Below are 18,189 nucleotides of genomic sequence, written 5' to 3'. Positions count from 1 at the left end.
CATTTTGTTTGTAACTCCCACGATTTTTTTCAGTCTACAAACTCGCGCCCTTCTCTCTGCAACTAGCACAACTAAATCCTTTGAAAATCAAGGGTTAATCTCTGTTATTCACGTGGAGGTCTGTTGAGCGCCATTTCTCTGCAACTCTCGCCCAAATTTTATGCCACTCGTGTCCAAATTTCTCTAAAAATTGCGCGTTCATTTTGTGGCCCATTTTATCCTCTCTTTTTTAAATGGTGGTTTTTTGTGTATTTGGAGGTGTCTAGATTTTTTACAACCTCTGATGTTTATTCGCACCCAGATTTTGCAATTTTCTCTGCAAATCTGCCATGTTTCTAAGCTTTTTTGAAGCCAAGGTTATTTTTGTTCACCCTAATTTTTCAATACCAGATCTAAAATATGTTTATATATTCTTGTTGGATTTTTCAAGAGCTCCTCTGGTTTGTCATAAGATTTTTCTAGGTGCCTTGATTTTTGTGCCTTGTCTTTCGAGCTAGCAGATCTAGAATCCAACAACATATTCCTTCTAGGGTTTTCAAGCTCTCTTCTAGATACCTCTTCATTTTTCTTGGGTCTTCTGTTTTGTGCCTCAAAGTATGTTCCTTCACAAATTTTCATGCTTTTTCACTGAAAAGCATGTTATGGCATCTCTAACTAATATTTTGCTCGAGGGAAAAAAAAAGTTCAACGGTCGCAATTATGGCATGTGGAAACAACGGATGCTAACCATCTTTGAATATCAGAACAACGATAAGGTGGTTTTGGGTATAGCAACTCGAATTACTCAAGCTGGTCTTGCTCTAAGCAATCTGGTTTGCAACACACAACAAACAATGTGGAGCACATTAAACAGACAGAATTTACCTTTTACGCCTTCTGACAGCTAAGTGCTCTGGAGAGATTAACCATTAAGGGCATGTTTGGTTGTTGGAATAGCACGAGAATTGGCATTGAAAATTAGAATATGAATTATATTCTCTGTTTGGTTGGCAGAATTGGAATGCAGAATAGGATTACGAATTCCCAAAATAGCCCAAAATGAGCTTTTGTCTAATCCCAAAAATACTTGTAATTGGAATGCCCCTTCCCATTCTCAATCTCATTTAATCATATTTGACAATCTATCGGGTCCGTGTTAGGCATTGATATTGTTGGGGTTAGGTTGAACTCCTGCTCATTCTGTTGTTTGTGAAGAAAGCACCGTTTCCTCTCATTCTATTGTTTGTATATTTCAGAAAGTTGCTCTGGTAAACGGATTTATAAAGAAATATCACTAAAAAGACAATTGAAGTCCTCCAGAGTGTATTCTACAACGATTTTCCTCTTATAACGAAACGATCAAGGGTACCTGTATAATCCCCGTCATCAAAGTTTTGAGCGTAGCTTAAGGCATCATACCCTAATTTTGGTGCAGATCTTGGCTTAATCATCCTCCTCGATTCAGCTCTGATCCTCCACAATACAGGTTTCAAACTTAATCTGCAACAACTAATCATTTCTTCATTATCATCAATCAGAATAATTCTGTAGAAACTAGCGTTTTTAGCACAAATCCAATACTTTCCCCATTGCCAAAGCTTTCTATGTCTAATGCTCATACTCGCTTTCATATACGGGAAGTCCCCAGATTCAGATTCATCATCAATATGATTATAGGTATTCCCAATCAAATACCATGCGAACCAAACAAGAATGGGATTGGTCTTTTCCATTCCCATTCTCTATTTCTATTCCTATTCCAAATTTCCATTCTAATTCTCTATTCCTACGCTTGCAACCAAATGGGCCCTAAGGGAGGGTATTACAAAAATAGATATTTTCTATTATCTTTGTTTAGTATCTAATGGTTATCTATTGTAATCTCCTATAAATATTAGAATGTTTCTAATATTAAGTTTTATGTTTCTAGAATAGAATGTTTCTATTCTTTACCAATGTTTCTTGAGGAAACATCATTCAGTCTCTTGTATAAATTGATCTCTTGATCATTGTTAATATCAAGCAAATATTTTCCAATTACTTCGTAATATCAAAGAGATCAAAGCTCCTTATATATAGATTTACAAAGACGATGCTTCTGTTAGTGTAAATAATTATTATTTACACTTTACTTAAGTTTACTTAGGATAAATGCATTATTTTATTATTTCTTAGGTTAGACACCCAGGAGTTTGCGTACTCATATGAGTTGTCTTGTTGACAACACAAGAGTAAGCAACTCTAATTTAGCACATGGTGTCTACAACACTGGAGTTTGCATAATCAACTGAGTCATCATGTAGACAACACAGATGTTCGCACTCTTAATTAAGCACATGGTGTCTACAACATAAATTTACATGACACACCTTTGTAGGCTTATCCTCTCATCATCACACTAACTCCTATGCTTCATGGAGGATAACCCACTCCTGGTGGACATGTGCTTAGTTGTGGAGCTTATCATATTGCTAACTCCTAGACATTCTAGATGCATCATAAAGGCCTTTATATACAGGCACCTCTAATGTGCTATATTGATCAATTACAATCAATTGAATATCATATTGTTATTCTAATCATACTTTGTTGGTCTATTTTGTGCTAGGTACTGTGCTTCTTGGTCTTGGGTGAATTTTTCCCTAAGGCAAATTCTTACATGTTATCAAAGCTATACCAAATTCTTACATGGTATCAAAGCCATAGAGGTGTCATTTCATAGCCATTGGCGAATGTTCTTGCTTCACCTCTCTGAGGACACCTCGACTCAAATCCGGAGTATCCGCAGACATTGGGAGCGTCTAGAGCCAAAGTAGACCTCACCATTGTGTCTGGAGCGTCAATTCGATGAAAATTGACTATAAATTCGCCTATATTGGGCCATAGTCAATTTTGAAGCAAAAAAAATTTTGCAAACCGACACCCGAAGGCCCGATTTGCAAATCCGGTATGATCTACTAGATCTGCACATTTATTTTGTTTCAGTTGTTTCAAATCTGCATTTAATTGTCTCTGCATTAATTGTCTTTATTGGATTATATTTTCAGAAAACATTTCCGGCCTATCAGGCCTGCAAAGAAAATCTTTTTGCAGGAACCGAGTGGTGAAATCCCAGCTCCCCTAGGGGAATAAGCTCTGCAAATTTGGCATTATTTGCAAGACAGCCAAATATTCCATCGGCATCTATAAATGGTGGCGCATCTTATCAAATTCCGGCCAACAACAAATCCGGCAGCCGACCACCAAATGCAGCAAATCCGGCAAGGTCTAAACACTCGGTAGCTCTTTGTTTGAGTGGGGAAGCATTGTGTGTTCTAAACACATTAGTTTCAAACCCTGGCGCATGTGGGATTAAACCCACTGTCCGGCCACCGCCTTTTTTATCTTCGTCAGCCGGCGCCGTTTTTCGGCCCCTGCTGCGGCCATACTTTCAAGCAGAACGACAACCGCCACATGTCAGCACAGTCACCGGCCTGTGGCATGCAACACACTAACATGTAGGCACCACTCCACAGCTGCCACGCGACATCCAGCAGGTGACACATCAGCAAGGCCACCTATCCTCCACATGGTGCCAGACATACTTCGACCCGCACAGTCAACGACAAATTCACATCAGCATTGACAGCGTGGTGTCCTAGTCAGCAGCTGTACTCGATCCATACGCTGCCAAGTCAACAGATCCATACACCCAATCGGCCTAACACGTCATCATTGTCTGTACTTGTCATGCAATCCGTACACTATTGACATCACCAGGACACATCACTGCCACATCATCAAAGGGCATCTTTTTTTGCTGACGTCATCATTTTTATGAGCCTAAATTTGACAGTCGTATGACCGTCATCCAGAGGCAAAAGTGAACTGTTGTGATGGCCATGTGGATGTCAAATTTAACCTTGCAGTTTGCTGATCAGACCCCTCTCCAGATTCAATTTTGATTTGACAGTCCGACTTTGGGAGGCCATATCTCAATCCTCCAAGCTCCAAATCAGGTGCAATTTTTTTTATTTTGGCTAGAATTTCCTAAACTTTTCAGTGGTGCTATCATTTTCTAATTTTGATGTGTGGATTTGTTAGAAATTGCAGTCTTTGATGACTATACTTGTCCAATCTTGCATTTTGCAAATTCAAATGCTCCATACAAGCTCATCTGGACTCCAAATCAGGTTCCATTTTTTTTTAAAGTGAATAATTTTTCTTCTACTTTCCAAATCTTCAATCAGATTATAGGCTTGTGTGGACAAGAATATCACTTTTAGAAATAGGTCCTCTCTTTGCATTGTATTGCTTCAAATTTGTTGTATTTCTAAGCTACATTGTAAAGTTCCAGATTTGCACTATAAAAGGAGGTTGTAAACAAAAAATCACAAGTCCACTAAGGTCAAAATTGACAAAGTGAGCCATTATAATCGCACTACCTATAAAGTGCCAAAAAATGCATTAGGGGGGGTTGATTGATTTTTTTTGCATTTTGGGGGGTGCATACATTCATTGATCTCATGGAGTTTTGTTTCATATGTCGACATGGAGTTAGACCCAGCTTGACAAAGACGAACTATCAGAAATGGAGTGCCTTAATCATTGATCATCTAAGAAGAGAGCATAAAGAAATATTTCTTTATTTATGTTCCAACGAATTGATCTCTTCCATTCAATAGCCACCTATTGCAAGACTTTTGGACATCATTTATTTCAATATCACTTTTGATTTCTATAAAGTCATTGACAAGTTCTGGTATCCTTATGACATTTGGATGGCTCTTTGGGAAGCATATGGAGATCCAACAGTTCCTCCATTTCCAAAAGACATTCTATCTTTAGTCACTTCAGTTATGGTTCCTCCAACTCTAGATGACATCGACACATCCTGATACTCCTGTTGATTCTACTGATCCAATTCCAGCCACAGATGCTCCTGATTCAGTACAGTAGGTATTACCATGTCTTCCTACTTCAGCTTCGTGGGATGACTTCCTTCCAGACATTGCATGGTTGTTTGTGGAGTCTCACATTGAAGATGTGGGAGACATCATTGATGACATCAATCTTCTCTTTATTGAGGAGACTTCTTCACTCATTGCGAGGGCACACTCTGACCCTCACCCACTTGATCGTTCTGACATGATTGTGGACATTTATTTATAGCAAATGGAGAAGGAATCTTTCACTTATGAGGAGTCATATCAATCTTTGGAGATTGTCTTCCAGTTTCCTCAGACATCATATTTTATGAGGATTCTTCCTACCAGTTGGGGAACATTCTCTATCACACCTATGGCACCATTTCTTTCCGCACAGAGGACAATCATTCAGCTTTCATGGTGCAGCTTCTTCAATCATCAAGGAGCTTATTTCATGGGTGTGCCTACATTATTGAGAGGAGGCGACAATGCTTCTCTTCCTCCATCTTCCTATCAGGATGCTTCATCATCTTTGGAGTTTGATTCAGTTTCATCCTTGGACATGTTACCTTGTTTGCCACCATATTTTGGGCATTCACGAGATTGGTTTGTGGCATCTTCATTCATCAAGGACTTGTCGACATTTGAGTAGACTTCAGAGACAACATCCACCGCATATGACATCTAGATCCCTCTTCCATCTTCCTATCCGCAGTGGGAAGCATATGTGCACCTATACTTGGTGTATATTCTTCCTAAAGGGAGAAATGTTGTTTGTAGGCATTGGATTTTCTTTTGTCTTCAGACACTTAGCATTCTGAGATCCTTCACTAAGGGGGGGATTTCATCGAGGGATTCTCTATTGTATATGCAAGATGGATGTCATAATGGGGGGGTCTTGTTTACTCCATCCATTCATGCATCTTTCTTTCTTGTACTTTTCTCTCTTTTTGGGGAAGGGTTTTTTCCCATGAGGTTTTCCCTCTTTCTCCGTTTGCAGAGAGATTGCATTGCATTGTGTGTTCAGAATTGCATTTGTACTTGGGTACCTAACATGGCCTAGTAGTCAAGACCCATTATGCATTTCCTCATAGCTTTTGTGAGCTTAAGTGCATTCCCCTAAGTTGCACTTAAGGGGGGGTGTTAGTGTAAATAATTATTATTTACACTTTACTTAAGTTTACTTAGGATAAATGCATTATTTTATTATTTCTTAGATTAGACACCTAGGAGTTTGCGTACTCGTATAAGTTGTCTTGCTGACAACACAGGAGTAAGCAACTCTAATTTAGCACATGGTGTCTACAACACTGGAGTTTGCATAATCAACTGAGTTGTCATGTAAACAAAACAGTTGTTCGCACTCTTAATTAAGCACATGGTGTCTACAACATAAATTTATATGGCACACCTTTGTAGGCTTATCCTCTCATCATCTCACTAACTCCTATGCTTAATGGAGGATAACCCACTCCTAGTGGACATGTGCTTAGTTGTGGAGCTTATCATATTGCTAACTCCTAGACATTCTAGATGCATCATAGAGGCCTTTATATATAGGCACCTCTAGTGTACTATATTGATCAATTACAATCAATTGAATATCACATTGTTATTCTGATCATACTCTGTTGGTCTATTTTGTGCTAGTTATTGTGCTTCTTGGTCTTGGGTGAATTTTGCCCTAAGGCAAGCTCTTACAGCTTCTAAAAGAAACAATTGTGAAGTAAAGACAGAAATAGAAACTACATAATTCACTAAAGACTAACTCAGATGACCATTAAAGAAACATTATAATATTCTAATACCCTCCCTTAATGGCCATTGTCTATCTGATGTTTTTTGGTCACAAATTCTTCAAAACATTTTGTTGATGGTGAGATCCTCCCAGGATCTGCAAAATGTTAATGTGCAAGAAGCCAAGATTCGCCCATAAAAGAATCGATAAGGGTGCCCCCTTCTTCAAAATGTTTTGCAACAAGAGACGAGCCTACCACGAAAACAAGTCTGCTACTAACCCTCTCAGAATTGGAAAAACATCTGACCAGAAATCATCATAAAATATTCAACCTAATGTTGGATAACAGAGCTGCTCTTCCCTAGGGACAAAGATGAACATTGAGAACAACTAGCACGATTTTGAGGAAAAATCGACAAACCCTCTAAACTTTGCAGATGAGCAAGATGCCCCAAAATAGACTGCAAAAAGGCACAATTTTTTAGGAGAAAAACCACACGATTTTTGAGGTGAAAATCGATCAAAACTAGGCATGATTTTTGAGGTGAAAATCAATCAAAACTAGATAGTACAAAGCTTCCTTTTTTTAAGGAAAAATCGGTACAACCCACTAGATTAGTTTTGAGGAAAAAATAAAAAACCCACAAAGGAATTCCATGCAATTTTGCGAATTACAAAATCATAAATGTTTTGACGATAAAAATTACGAAAACCCATCAGAAATTTTTAAGGGCAGCAAAACATGAGACTTCGCATGGTAAACCAGTACATGCAAGCAACATGTAAGCACATGCAACCCTAAAAAATCATACTTTTGCTGCAATTAAGAAATTGCGAGATCAAAACCCTTAACCAGACTAGCGATTTCTAGCAAAAATCCTCAAAGACGAACCACAAAGGTTTCATAAAATATCTCTAACAATATTTATTTTTAAAAATCGAAAAGCAAATTTCGTGAAAAAAATCCAAATCAAAGGAGGCTTGAATTTTTCTTATAAAATCCACCAAATTCTATGAAATCCCATCGACCTGCTCTAATACCATGTTATGGTAAATTGATGCCGTTATAGTTGTATTAAACAAAGGAGATGAAAGTTCCTTCTATATAGATTTACAAAGACGATGTTTCTAAAAGAAACAATCGTGCAGTAAAGACGGAAGTAGAAACTACCAAATAAACTAGAGACTAACTTAGATGACCATTTAAAAAACATTATAATTTTCTAATATCCAAATCCAATTGAAGATCTGAGTCTCCTAAAAAGTCCAAGGTGAAGTGTTGAAGCTACAACACAAGTGATCAATTACGTCAAGAATGTAAGGAAGAGAAAACTCCAATTTAGATTCAAACAAATCCTCTCACGATGACTATGAAGCCCTTGTTGTAGCTTCGGCAATGCATGTATCATAGGAGACATGGCTGATAGATTCATGTACTTTCTGTATGACCTCTCTTAGGAGTCAGTTCACAAACTATGAAGAATACAATTGGGGGTGAAGAGCACATGATTATACTGAGAAGGGGGAGTGAATCAGTATAATAACAAATTTGTCAATTTAAAACTTTTATCCAAACAATTAACTTCAAACATTGAAATCAATAATTATGCACATGAACACAATGACAAAGATTTACGTGGAAACCCAATGCAGGAGAAAACCATGACAAACAAATTGCTTTTATATAAATTTGTTCTTTTACAAAGATTTGTAGGCTACAACCTACTAGAGACTCCAACCCCTATGTTTCTGATATTTCAATGTTATTGGTAAAATACTTGCTTGTTATTAACAAAGACCGAGAGGTCAATATATAGAAAAGAATAAAGTGATGTTTCCTTAGGAAACAATTGTAAAGAATAGAAAAATTCTATTATAGCTAAAAGAAAGCTAAAGAAAGCTAACAAATAACTACAACTAACTAAATATTAGAAACATTCTAATTTTTACAATAGATTACAAACAAATAATCATTAACTAATAATAGAAGCTTTTCTATTATCGTAATACCCTCCCTTAATGGTTAATCTATCTACAACACTAAGTTGTCCTCTGAATTTGACAAACTTATCAAGGCCAAGAGGCTTGGTGAGAATGCCTGTAGTCTGATCCGTGGTAGGAACATACTGCAAGTCTATTGTCACGTCTTCAACCAGTTGTCATATGTAGTGACAGTGAACATCCAAATGCTTGGTTCGTTCATGGAAGATTGGATTTCATGCTAACTTGATAATGTCTTTGTTATCAACAAACAAAGTAGTTGGTCCTGCTAGTAACATCTACATATCCCCAAGCATCTAACGAAGCCAAACAGCTTCACAACCTGACTTGACTGTCCCTCTGTATTCGGCCTCTATAGAGGAGAGAGAAACTGCTTGCTACTTCTTACTGGTCCATGTGACAGCACCTGATCCCAAACAAAACACATATCCAGAAGTTGACTTTTTATTGTCAACAGAGCCTCCCCAATCTAAATATGTGAACACACTGAGTCTAGGAATAGAACTTCGAGAGTAAAGAAGTCCATAATCTAAAGTGCCCTTCACATAACAAAGCACGCGCTTTGTTGTCATCCAATGGTCAGCCTTAGGAGCTATCATAAAGCGTGAGATGTAGATGACTACGAAGCTGATATCAGGCCTAGTAGCAGAGAGGTGGATGAGATTGCCTACTAGTTGCCTGTATGTAGTATCATCAACAGGAGGAGAATTAGACTTGGTTGATAACTTGAGACCTTTCTCCATGGGTGTAGATGCAGGCTTACAATCCTGCATACGAAATTTGTCTAACGAAGCCTTGGCATATTTAGACTAAGAGATGAATATACCAAAAAATTGTTGCCAAACCTCAACACCTAGGCAATAATGTAAGACCCAATGGTCAGTCATATCAAAAGATTGGCATAAATTTTGTTTGATTCCCTGAATCAAAGATGTCGAACTGCCAATGATGATCAAATCATCCACATAAATAACCAAAAGGATGATGTAACTGTCAGTAGTCTTCATGTACAAATTTGAGTCTGAAGAACTCCTATGGAAGTCTTGATCACTGAGGTACTTATCAATTTTCATGTACTATGTCTACGGGGCCTGCTTCAAGCCATAGAGAGATTTCACTAATCTAAGAACCTGATGTTCTTTACCGACAACCTTGAAACCAGGAGGTTGTATCATGTAAACCTCTTCATGGAGATCACCATTCAGGAAAGCACTCTTGACGTCTATCTAATGGACCTTCCAACCAAACTATGTTGCCATGGCTAGGACTAATTTGATTGTGCTCATCGTTGCAGTAGTAGCAAAGGTCTCCTCAAAATCAATGGCCTAGCACTAGGAAAAGCCCTTTGCAAATAAACGACCTTTGTACTTATCCAAAGTACCATCAAATTTGTATTTAGTTTTGTAAACCCGTTTGCAACCAATGGGTTTCTTCCCTAGTGGAAGATCAAAAAGGACGTACGTGTTATTCTTCAGCAAGCTCTGGTGTTCAGATGTCATGGCATGTTCCCACTGTGGAATTCCTTTAGCCGCAGAACATGTTTGAGGTTCAAACACACTATGAATGTTGGCCATGAGAGAAAAGTTAACAGAGTTTGTAGGTTTGCTCTTTTTCCAAGTAGTTCTCCCATCAATAAGCTCATCATCACAAAGATCAGTAAGTGTCTTAGCCCACCACTTAGATTGGAAAGGAAAACAACCAACATTAGTATCAGGAGATGCTTGAGGATCAAGTTCGTCATCAAGAGAATCTAGATCAAACTCAAGTGAAGAATCTACAAAGCGAGGTGATCCTGTAGAAGAAGTTGGAGGTGTCTGTACAGGGACCACTGGTATAGCTGGAGCTGCAGGAGCTACTGGAGCCCTCCCATTAGGTGGACCTAATGGAAGCCTAACTCCCAAATCATGAGCCTTCATAGGCTGGTCTATTGGATTAGGAACAGGTGAAATACGCATTAATGGTCCTCATTGCTCATCAAAGACTAAATCACGACTGTACAAGAGACGAGATGTCTTAGTGTCAATCAAGCGGTAGGCTTTGTGAAGACTACTATATCCAATAAGCATAAGTTTCTGACTCTTGGCATCCAACTTGGTGCATGACGCATTAGGGATCCAAACAAAAGCAAGGGAGCCAAAAACCGTCAAGTGATTAATTTTGAGCTTGCGACCTAACCAAGCCTCTTCCGAAGTTTAACCTTTGACCGCCACTATGGGTGATTGGTCCAAAAGATAAACTACAGTGATGACTGCTTATGCCCAGAACTTCTTTAGAACATGTCTGTGTTTGAGCATGGATCGAGCCATCTCAATGATTGTTCTGTTACGACATTCAACTACATTGTTATGTTGTGGTGTGTGGGGTGTGGTTAACTAGTGTTTGATGCCATGAGTATTTAAGAAGTTAGAGAATTCATTAGAACAAAATCTCTCACCCATTGTCTGATCTAAGAGTAATAATAGATTTCCCAGACTCTTTTTCAACTAGAGGTTTAAACTTATGAAATACAGGAAATGCATCTGATTTCTTTTTAAGAAAATACACCCACATTTTTCTACTGAAATCATCAACAAACAATAGAAAATACCTGGACCCAAGAACAGAAGGAGTGGCTATAGGGCCACAGATATCGGTATGTGCAAAATGAAGTACTTGAGAAGCTCGCCATGAACTGCCACTAGGGAAAGGTGTGTGATGTTGCTTCCCAACTAGGCATGCATCACAAACTCCAAGCTATTGAGGCTGGATCTTTGGCAAACCGAGGACAAGCTCTTCCCGAGCAAGCTGAGAGAGATAATGTACATTTAAGTGCCCATACCGCTAATGCCAAAGTGTGCTAACAAAAGACCGATGAGAAGCCATAGCTAAGTCTTGAGAATCACCAAAATTAGTAAGTCGGAAAAGACCATGATCCTCAAGACCCACTACAACAATAGACTGAGTCACCCTATCAATGATGGTACACTGATGTGAACTGAAGGTGACATCCAACTGTGGAGAATGTCGCAGCAACTAACTAACTGAAAGTAGATTTAGTTCCATCCCTGGAACACAGTACACATTGAGGAAAATGAGATTCCTCCCAACAGATTGAATCTGAATGTTGCCTTTGCCAACAACAATGTACTCTTCTCCACCACCAAAAATAACAAAATCTGAGTAAGGCTAGTAGTTAGTAAACCAGTCCCTGCGGTGGAGAAGTAACGAGAGGCACTTGAATCAATGTACCAGGCATACGACTTCACATGATCTGCAGGCCTTTTAGCCATGAAGGCATAAAAGGTAGATTTCATTTTGGGCTGCGAACTTGATTGCATAGATTGGGCAGCTAAGCATTTCCGACATTCAACCTTCTTGTAACAAAATTTGTGGCAATAGTTGCATTGAATGGTCTTCTTCCAGGAGCCGTCTGAAGCTAGAGTAGAGGACTTCTGCTAAGAAGACATTTACTAGTGACCATTTGGCCCCAGTGACATCTGCACAAACCAACTCCAAGACTTTGGATGCTCTCCAAGAGTCTCCATATGAGAGGGGAGTTTGGTGTTGCTTCCCTGTCTAGCAAGCTCCACAAATGCCATGTGCCTATGATTGAATCTCAAGTAAGTCATTCACCAAAATCTCCTGAGCCATCTAAAAGAGATAATGTATATTGAGGTGACCATACTATTGATACCAAAAAGAACTAATGGTTGAACTCTGACAGTTGTGTGTACTAAAGACAACATCCAACATCAAAAATGCTATGTGTCTATGATTGAATCTCAAGTAAGCCATTCACCAAATTCTCCCGAGCCAGCTAAAAGAGATAATGTATATTGAGGTGACCATACTATTGATACCAAAAAGAACTATGACAGTTGTGCATACTAAAGACAACATCCAACATCGAACAATAGTGCACAATTTGACTCACTGAAAGCACATTTGGCTCCATCCTCGTAACAAGGAATATGTTACTATGAGATTTCTCCCACCAAATGTAATCTAAACATTGCCCTTTCCAACAATTGTATACTCTTCACCTCCGCCAAAGATCAAAAAACTGAAGGATAGTGTGGACTCCGTGAAACAATACCTTTTGTGTGTAAAGTGTTGATAAGCTCCAAAATCATTCCACCACACAGACATTTTGACACAATTTGTTTCTCATTGGGTTATAAATGTATAAAACCTTCCACTCAGTATACTTTGCAACATGGGCCTTCTACTAAGACCCTCCCTGGTTGGATTTTTTCATCAAGCAATCGTTTTGTGCATTAATTCTTCGTATGACCAGGTTTACCATAGTAAAAAACATTTTATTACTTTTTTGGTACCCTCTTCAAATTTGTTTTGACTTTTCTATTGAACAAACTTACCTTTGCCTATGCCTTTATTATTGGCTTTGGAAGTGAATCTCTATTCTGCAATAGGTGTTTGACTACTCCCAAGCTATTGTTTCCACCTATCCTATTGCAAGAGCTTTTTGCACAATTCATCAAACTTCATATCAACATTAGTGGACATGATGTTTAGAGTCTCAATGAAGTGTTCATAGGATCGTACTGGGCTTTTCGCTATGAATACTATCATATCTTCTTTTTGCATCATGAGACCAATAGCCCCCAATCAATTCTAAATATCCTTTATCTCCATAAGATGCTCTTGCAAAGACACCTTATCCTCCATCAAAATGGAAAATAGCATATTCTTAAGAAAGAACACTTTGTTGTTGTATGATTGTTCATTGAGTTTATTCAAATGAGTCCAAATCTTTGCAGTTATTTTGCCAAATGGCACTTCTAGAAGCATGACATCAATGACTGACAATTTGATGAACATAACCACTTCCCAATTGTGCTCATTGTACTTGTCCTAAGTTTTGTTTGTCACAGTGGAACAAAATAGCTTGACCAACTACAATTTGATCCAAGCATTTGTACATCAAGATTGTCAGCATATGTTGTTTCTAAGTGTTGTAGTTCTTGTTGTTGAAACATTGATTGGTTTCCAACATGATGCCAATCAACAACAACATCCTTCCCATTTCCAACGCATGAAAAACGACGTAAAAAAGTAAATAGAAGGTTTGTTTAGGGTCTATTTGGTTGCAGGAATAAGAATATGGGAATAGGAATACATATTTTGGAATTGTTTTTCTAGAATAGAAAATAAGAATATGTATTCCTATTCTTGTTTGGTTCAGTCGGAATTTGATTAAGAATTCACAGACCCAAAAAATTATGTTTTCTAAAATAAATAAAACTAGAATACGAATACATATTCCAATTCCACCTATTTAGGTAGAATTGCAAATGCTCATTTTTGGGCCAAAATTGGAATACGTATTCCTATTCACAATTCTGATTTGGTGCACCCAAATGGAGATTTTGAAATTTTAAGAATTTACATATGCCTATTCCACTCATATTCCCATTGCCAAACGGATCCTTAATTACAATCACTATTTTAAAAGGTGTGATATAGCCCTTGTATTAATATATTACAATGTTGTTGTAAGTTGTGATGCCCATTTAATGGGATCTAAAACTTAGTTTATCCTATCCGATGTTGTGTGTAACACAGGAATTGCAAATATTTCAGGGCTCACATAGGAGTGAGCAAAGAGACAAGTCCTCATAAGGTGAAAGTTGCACTTGCATACTTATATTGGATAGGACAAAGAGCCACATTGAAGCATTGGAATGCGGGGAAATTCTTTGGGTATGTGAAGAGTCATACATGGGCACCACAATGAAATTTGTGGTTCACAATTATGGGTAAAAATTGTCAGTTTTTTGTTTCACTCTTGTGAATTTACAGTGTGATTGAGTAGCAGTTTTACATTTAACTTTGATAATAAGGAAATGCTAACAAAATTGATAGATAACACTATTTTGGCACATACTGAATTCTTATTAAGTTGTAATCACTTAATTGTTGATAATAAAGTGAATGGTGCTCGATTTCACCTGCATGTTTTAATCGAGAGGGTTACCCAAGGCATTGTTGGTGTTATAAGTGAACATTTTGTCACACTGATTATTTACAGGGTGATTGAGTAGCGGTTTTCCACTTAACTTTGATAATTAGGAAATGCTAACAAAATTGATAGAAGACAGTATTTTGGCACATACTGAATTCTTATCATATTGTAATCATTTAATTGTTGATATTAAAGTCAATGGTGCTGGATTTTACCTGCATGTTTTGATCGAGAGTGTTACCCAGGGCATTGTTGATGTTATAAGTGAACGTTTTGTCACACTGATTATTTGTTGCCAATTTATTTCAGATTTCATAACCATTAAGCATTGCTCCTACATAAAAATTAACAATATATTACAAAGAGTCACATAAGAGCTATTTCAAAACTCCTTCATTATGAGGAATGTGTTTTCAAGACATATATTTGCTGCAAAAACACCTACGTACTTTATAGTTTCACGAAACTTAACACTAAATACAGTGTCTCACTCCGGTAATAATTAGCACTGTGCAGCAAGGGTTTCGTATTGTCTTATTCAAGATAAAATCAGTTATGTGGAGTATTTGTAGGGCTCTAAATTGTCTTCTTCCAATAAAATTAGCTATGTAGAGTCCTAGGGTTTCATATAACGTGAGTATAAAATGTTTTCTTACCATTTTTTTTCCAATTATAATAAATCTCTGTAATTCTAGGGTTTCACCAAAAATCTAGGTGTTGCCAGTCAGTGTGAACTGAAATCTCCTATAAATTATATACAACAAATGTCAAATATTAAAAACTTATGCAAATAAAATACATAAGCAATTGCATAAATGTGTATACCTTTTGTCTGGTGGATGGTACAGGAGAAGATATAGAATTTATTGCATAGGGAAGTAGCTTTGACAAAACTGTTTCAAGTTTGTTGTCGTCTGTGAGCGCTAATCTTGTCAACATACGATCTAGCATCGCTTCTCTTTCTTTCTCTGCTACATCCGCCATTATCTCTTTCAGAATATTTTTCCTCGGTTGAAGATATCGGATTTTTAGAGACAGCTTCTCTCTGGTTTTGTTGTATGTTTATGAAGTCTCAGGCACCCCGGTCGGCATGAGGAAATTTATTTTAACTGTGTCCACGAGAACGGACGGTCTAAGGGACCAATTTTTATGGAGCACGTGCACTTTTCTTTTCAAACCTTCGGCTTTTTATATTATTAAAAATCATTAATTAATTATTACACCAAAAAAGTTTGGAAAATCTTGGTTTATGTTTTTTATATATTTGTGTTGTATATGACGCCATTTGCTAGACCTAAAATTATATATAGAAATAAAAGACATAGATATTAGTAGATAAAGAGGAAGAAGCAGAGAAGAATAGACATACATGAGGAATAAGAGATATGAAGAAATATAGATGATCGTTAAAAATGATAGAGATATGCAAAGAGAGGAGAGAGGGAAAAAGAGATGGAAAGATGAAAATATAAAGAGATGAGTATACAGAAAGAGAGAAGAAGACATAAAGATAAAAGGGAAGAGAAAAGGGAGAGAGTGGTAAGAATAGATAGATAGTAGGGGGGAAGAGGGGGAGGGAGAGATGGAGGTAGAGAGAGAGAGGGGCATGGGGATGTTGAGATTGTTGAAAATTCTTTAGTGTTGATAGAATAATATGTTTCTAATCTATATATACTTGAGATTTAATAACTTTTTCATTTTGAATATGATAATATTTTATCCTTAAAATTAAGCACCTGTGTTTCCATTGGTATCTAGTAGTTCAATAGCTTTCTGACAAAAAAACATAAACATCAATTTAAAAAGGAACAACATATATTATAAAAGAAGAAATACCTCTCACAATGACATAGAAACAAATCAATTGTGTATGGAAAATATAATAGTGCATATAAAAAGGTCCTCTTGAAGCCAAGTCAATGTGGTATGACATATTTACATATCTATGAGTGTTGTGTTCTAGAGATGTTTTACTATATTTTGTTACTAAATATATTTGTTCTTGTATGTAGGAATTGGTATTACAAAGAGAGCCTAAAGTGGAGATAATATGAGTGACTACAATTTTGGTATAGTGCTTCCAATATGGGAGTTGATCCATGTCCTATTAGTGTCCAAGAATCACCACCATATGTAGATCCAAGAAAGTGCATAATTGAGATGATATGTATTTCATATATGCCATAAATGATGTGATTGTCAATATGTTTATGCAACTATAATTCAGCAAGCCTCCTTTTAGTACATCACTATCTAAAAGACTTTTTATGGCAAGAGACATAATTGATCATTTATAATATGACTAATAGTGAAGTGTTGACATAGAAGAGAGTTATTTAGAGACATTCAATTTGCATCTTTTGTGTTAAATTAATGCATTATTTCTAGATTCAATCATGTGAGATATTTTTGATTCAATGTTTTAGATCACTCTTAATGGTCTATTATGAGAATGTGAGAAGAGAACTAAAGGAGAAAAAAGATGAATCACAAACTAATGTGGATATCACAAACCAAGGTGTATTAAAAACTGGGGGAGGGTGGAGTATACACGGGGTTCAAAGTAAAAACTAAATCGCTAAAAATCAAATGGAAATAAACAACAAAACGTAAAATGATAAAAATATCAAACATTGATAATAAAAAAATGTAATCATAGTAAAGGGTTGGTTACATTATTAAACATGCATTATTTTAGTGAACTGGTGAAAAGTTTAAATAAGATTCTTGTAATGATCTATGGATTGTGATTTATATATATTTATTAAAGATAAGTATGTCAATTTATATCCAAACATAAAAGTAAGCTTTTTTATACTACATAAAGTAAAAATTAATTAGGTTTTTAATCAATTTTAAAGAGTTTTTTTTTGTATTTAATCACTAAATTAAAAAATAGTTTCAAATATAAAATGTCGCATAATGCAATTTTTGTATTCCCTAGTTACAGATTATATATGTATCATTTTAAGAAGTTAGTATCTATAATTAGTTGCTCTATTAAGAACCATTTTGGTGATTTCAAGATTTCATATCCATTATGCTTGATCTAACGACCTATCTCTCCCTATTTCAACATATTTTCTTCCTTCTTGAATCCCTATTCAAACTTGCACAAATTTTGTAAATATATAATGTTTTGAGTGATCTATACTTAGGTATAGAAAACCCAAGGTGTTCTATACTTAGGTATAGAATACTCAAAGTGTTCTATACCTCAAACATTAGGCCCAAATTCAAGTAGGTGGCCATTGTGGCATTTAGCGGATTTCTTGACTGGTATTAGCCTCCTTTGAGTTTTGAGTCTTGAAAATTTGTGAGAGTTGTATAAGTGGCATATCACTCCTTGTTTGGATAAAAATTACATATACAAGAAATTGAGCTCATCAGAAAAAACATTCAAGACCAAGTTCAAGCATTTCTTAAACCATCCAAGGCATATTTGAAAGCAATCTTCTCCATTATAGCAAGCTTCTCTCCCATGATGGCTAAGTAGAGGGGTTTCCAATCAAGCAATAATATACTCTATCCATTGATGTGCATTTCATCCATTCTTCAAGGAAAGAGTTTATCATGCATACAATATTGAAGACCTTGGA

The 18,189-nt window shown here is 36.7% G+C and overlaps 1 protein-coding gene across 2 annotated transcripts in view; it reads right to left on the bottom strand.

The window, feature by feature from the left end:
- The window catches only part of LOC149541374 (ARM repeat superfamily protein), a 348,244-nt gene extending 332,493 nt beyond the window's left edge, over positions 1 to 15,751 (bottom strand). For both annotated transcript variants that reach the window (XM_089796637.1, XM_089796638.1), the window contains exon 1: positions 15,416 to 15,751. In XM_089796637.1, coding sequence (XP_089652763.1) covers positions 15,416 to 15,574 — 159 coding nt within the window. In that variant the 5' untranslated portion in view covers positions 15,575 to 15,751. The remainder of the gene's footprint in view (positions 1 to 15,415) is intronic.
- Between the last annotated feature and the right edge of the window lie 2,438 nt (positions 15,752 to 18,189).

This window comes from Cupressus sempervirens, chromosome 8 (genome assembly GCF_028749045.1).
Source record: "Cupressus sempervirens isolate cs-2001-9-10 chromosome 8, ASM2874904v1, whole genome shotgun sequence".
Lineage (NCBI taxonomy): Eukaryota > Viridiplantae > Streptophyta > Pinopsida > Cupressales > Cupressaceae > Cupressus > Cupressus sempervirens.
This window is presented reverse-complemented; position numbering and strand designations above follow the sequence as displayed.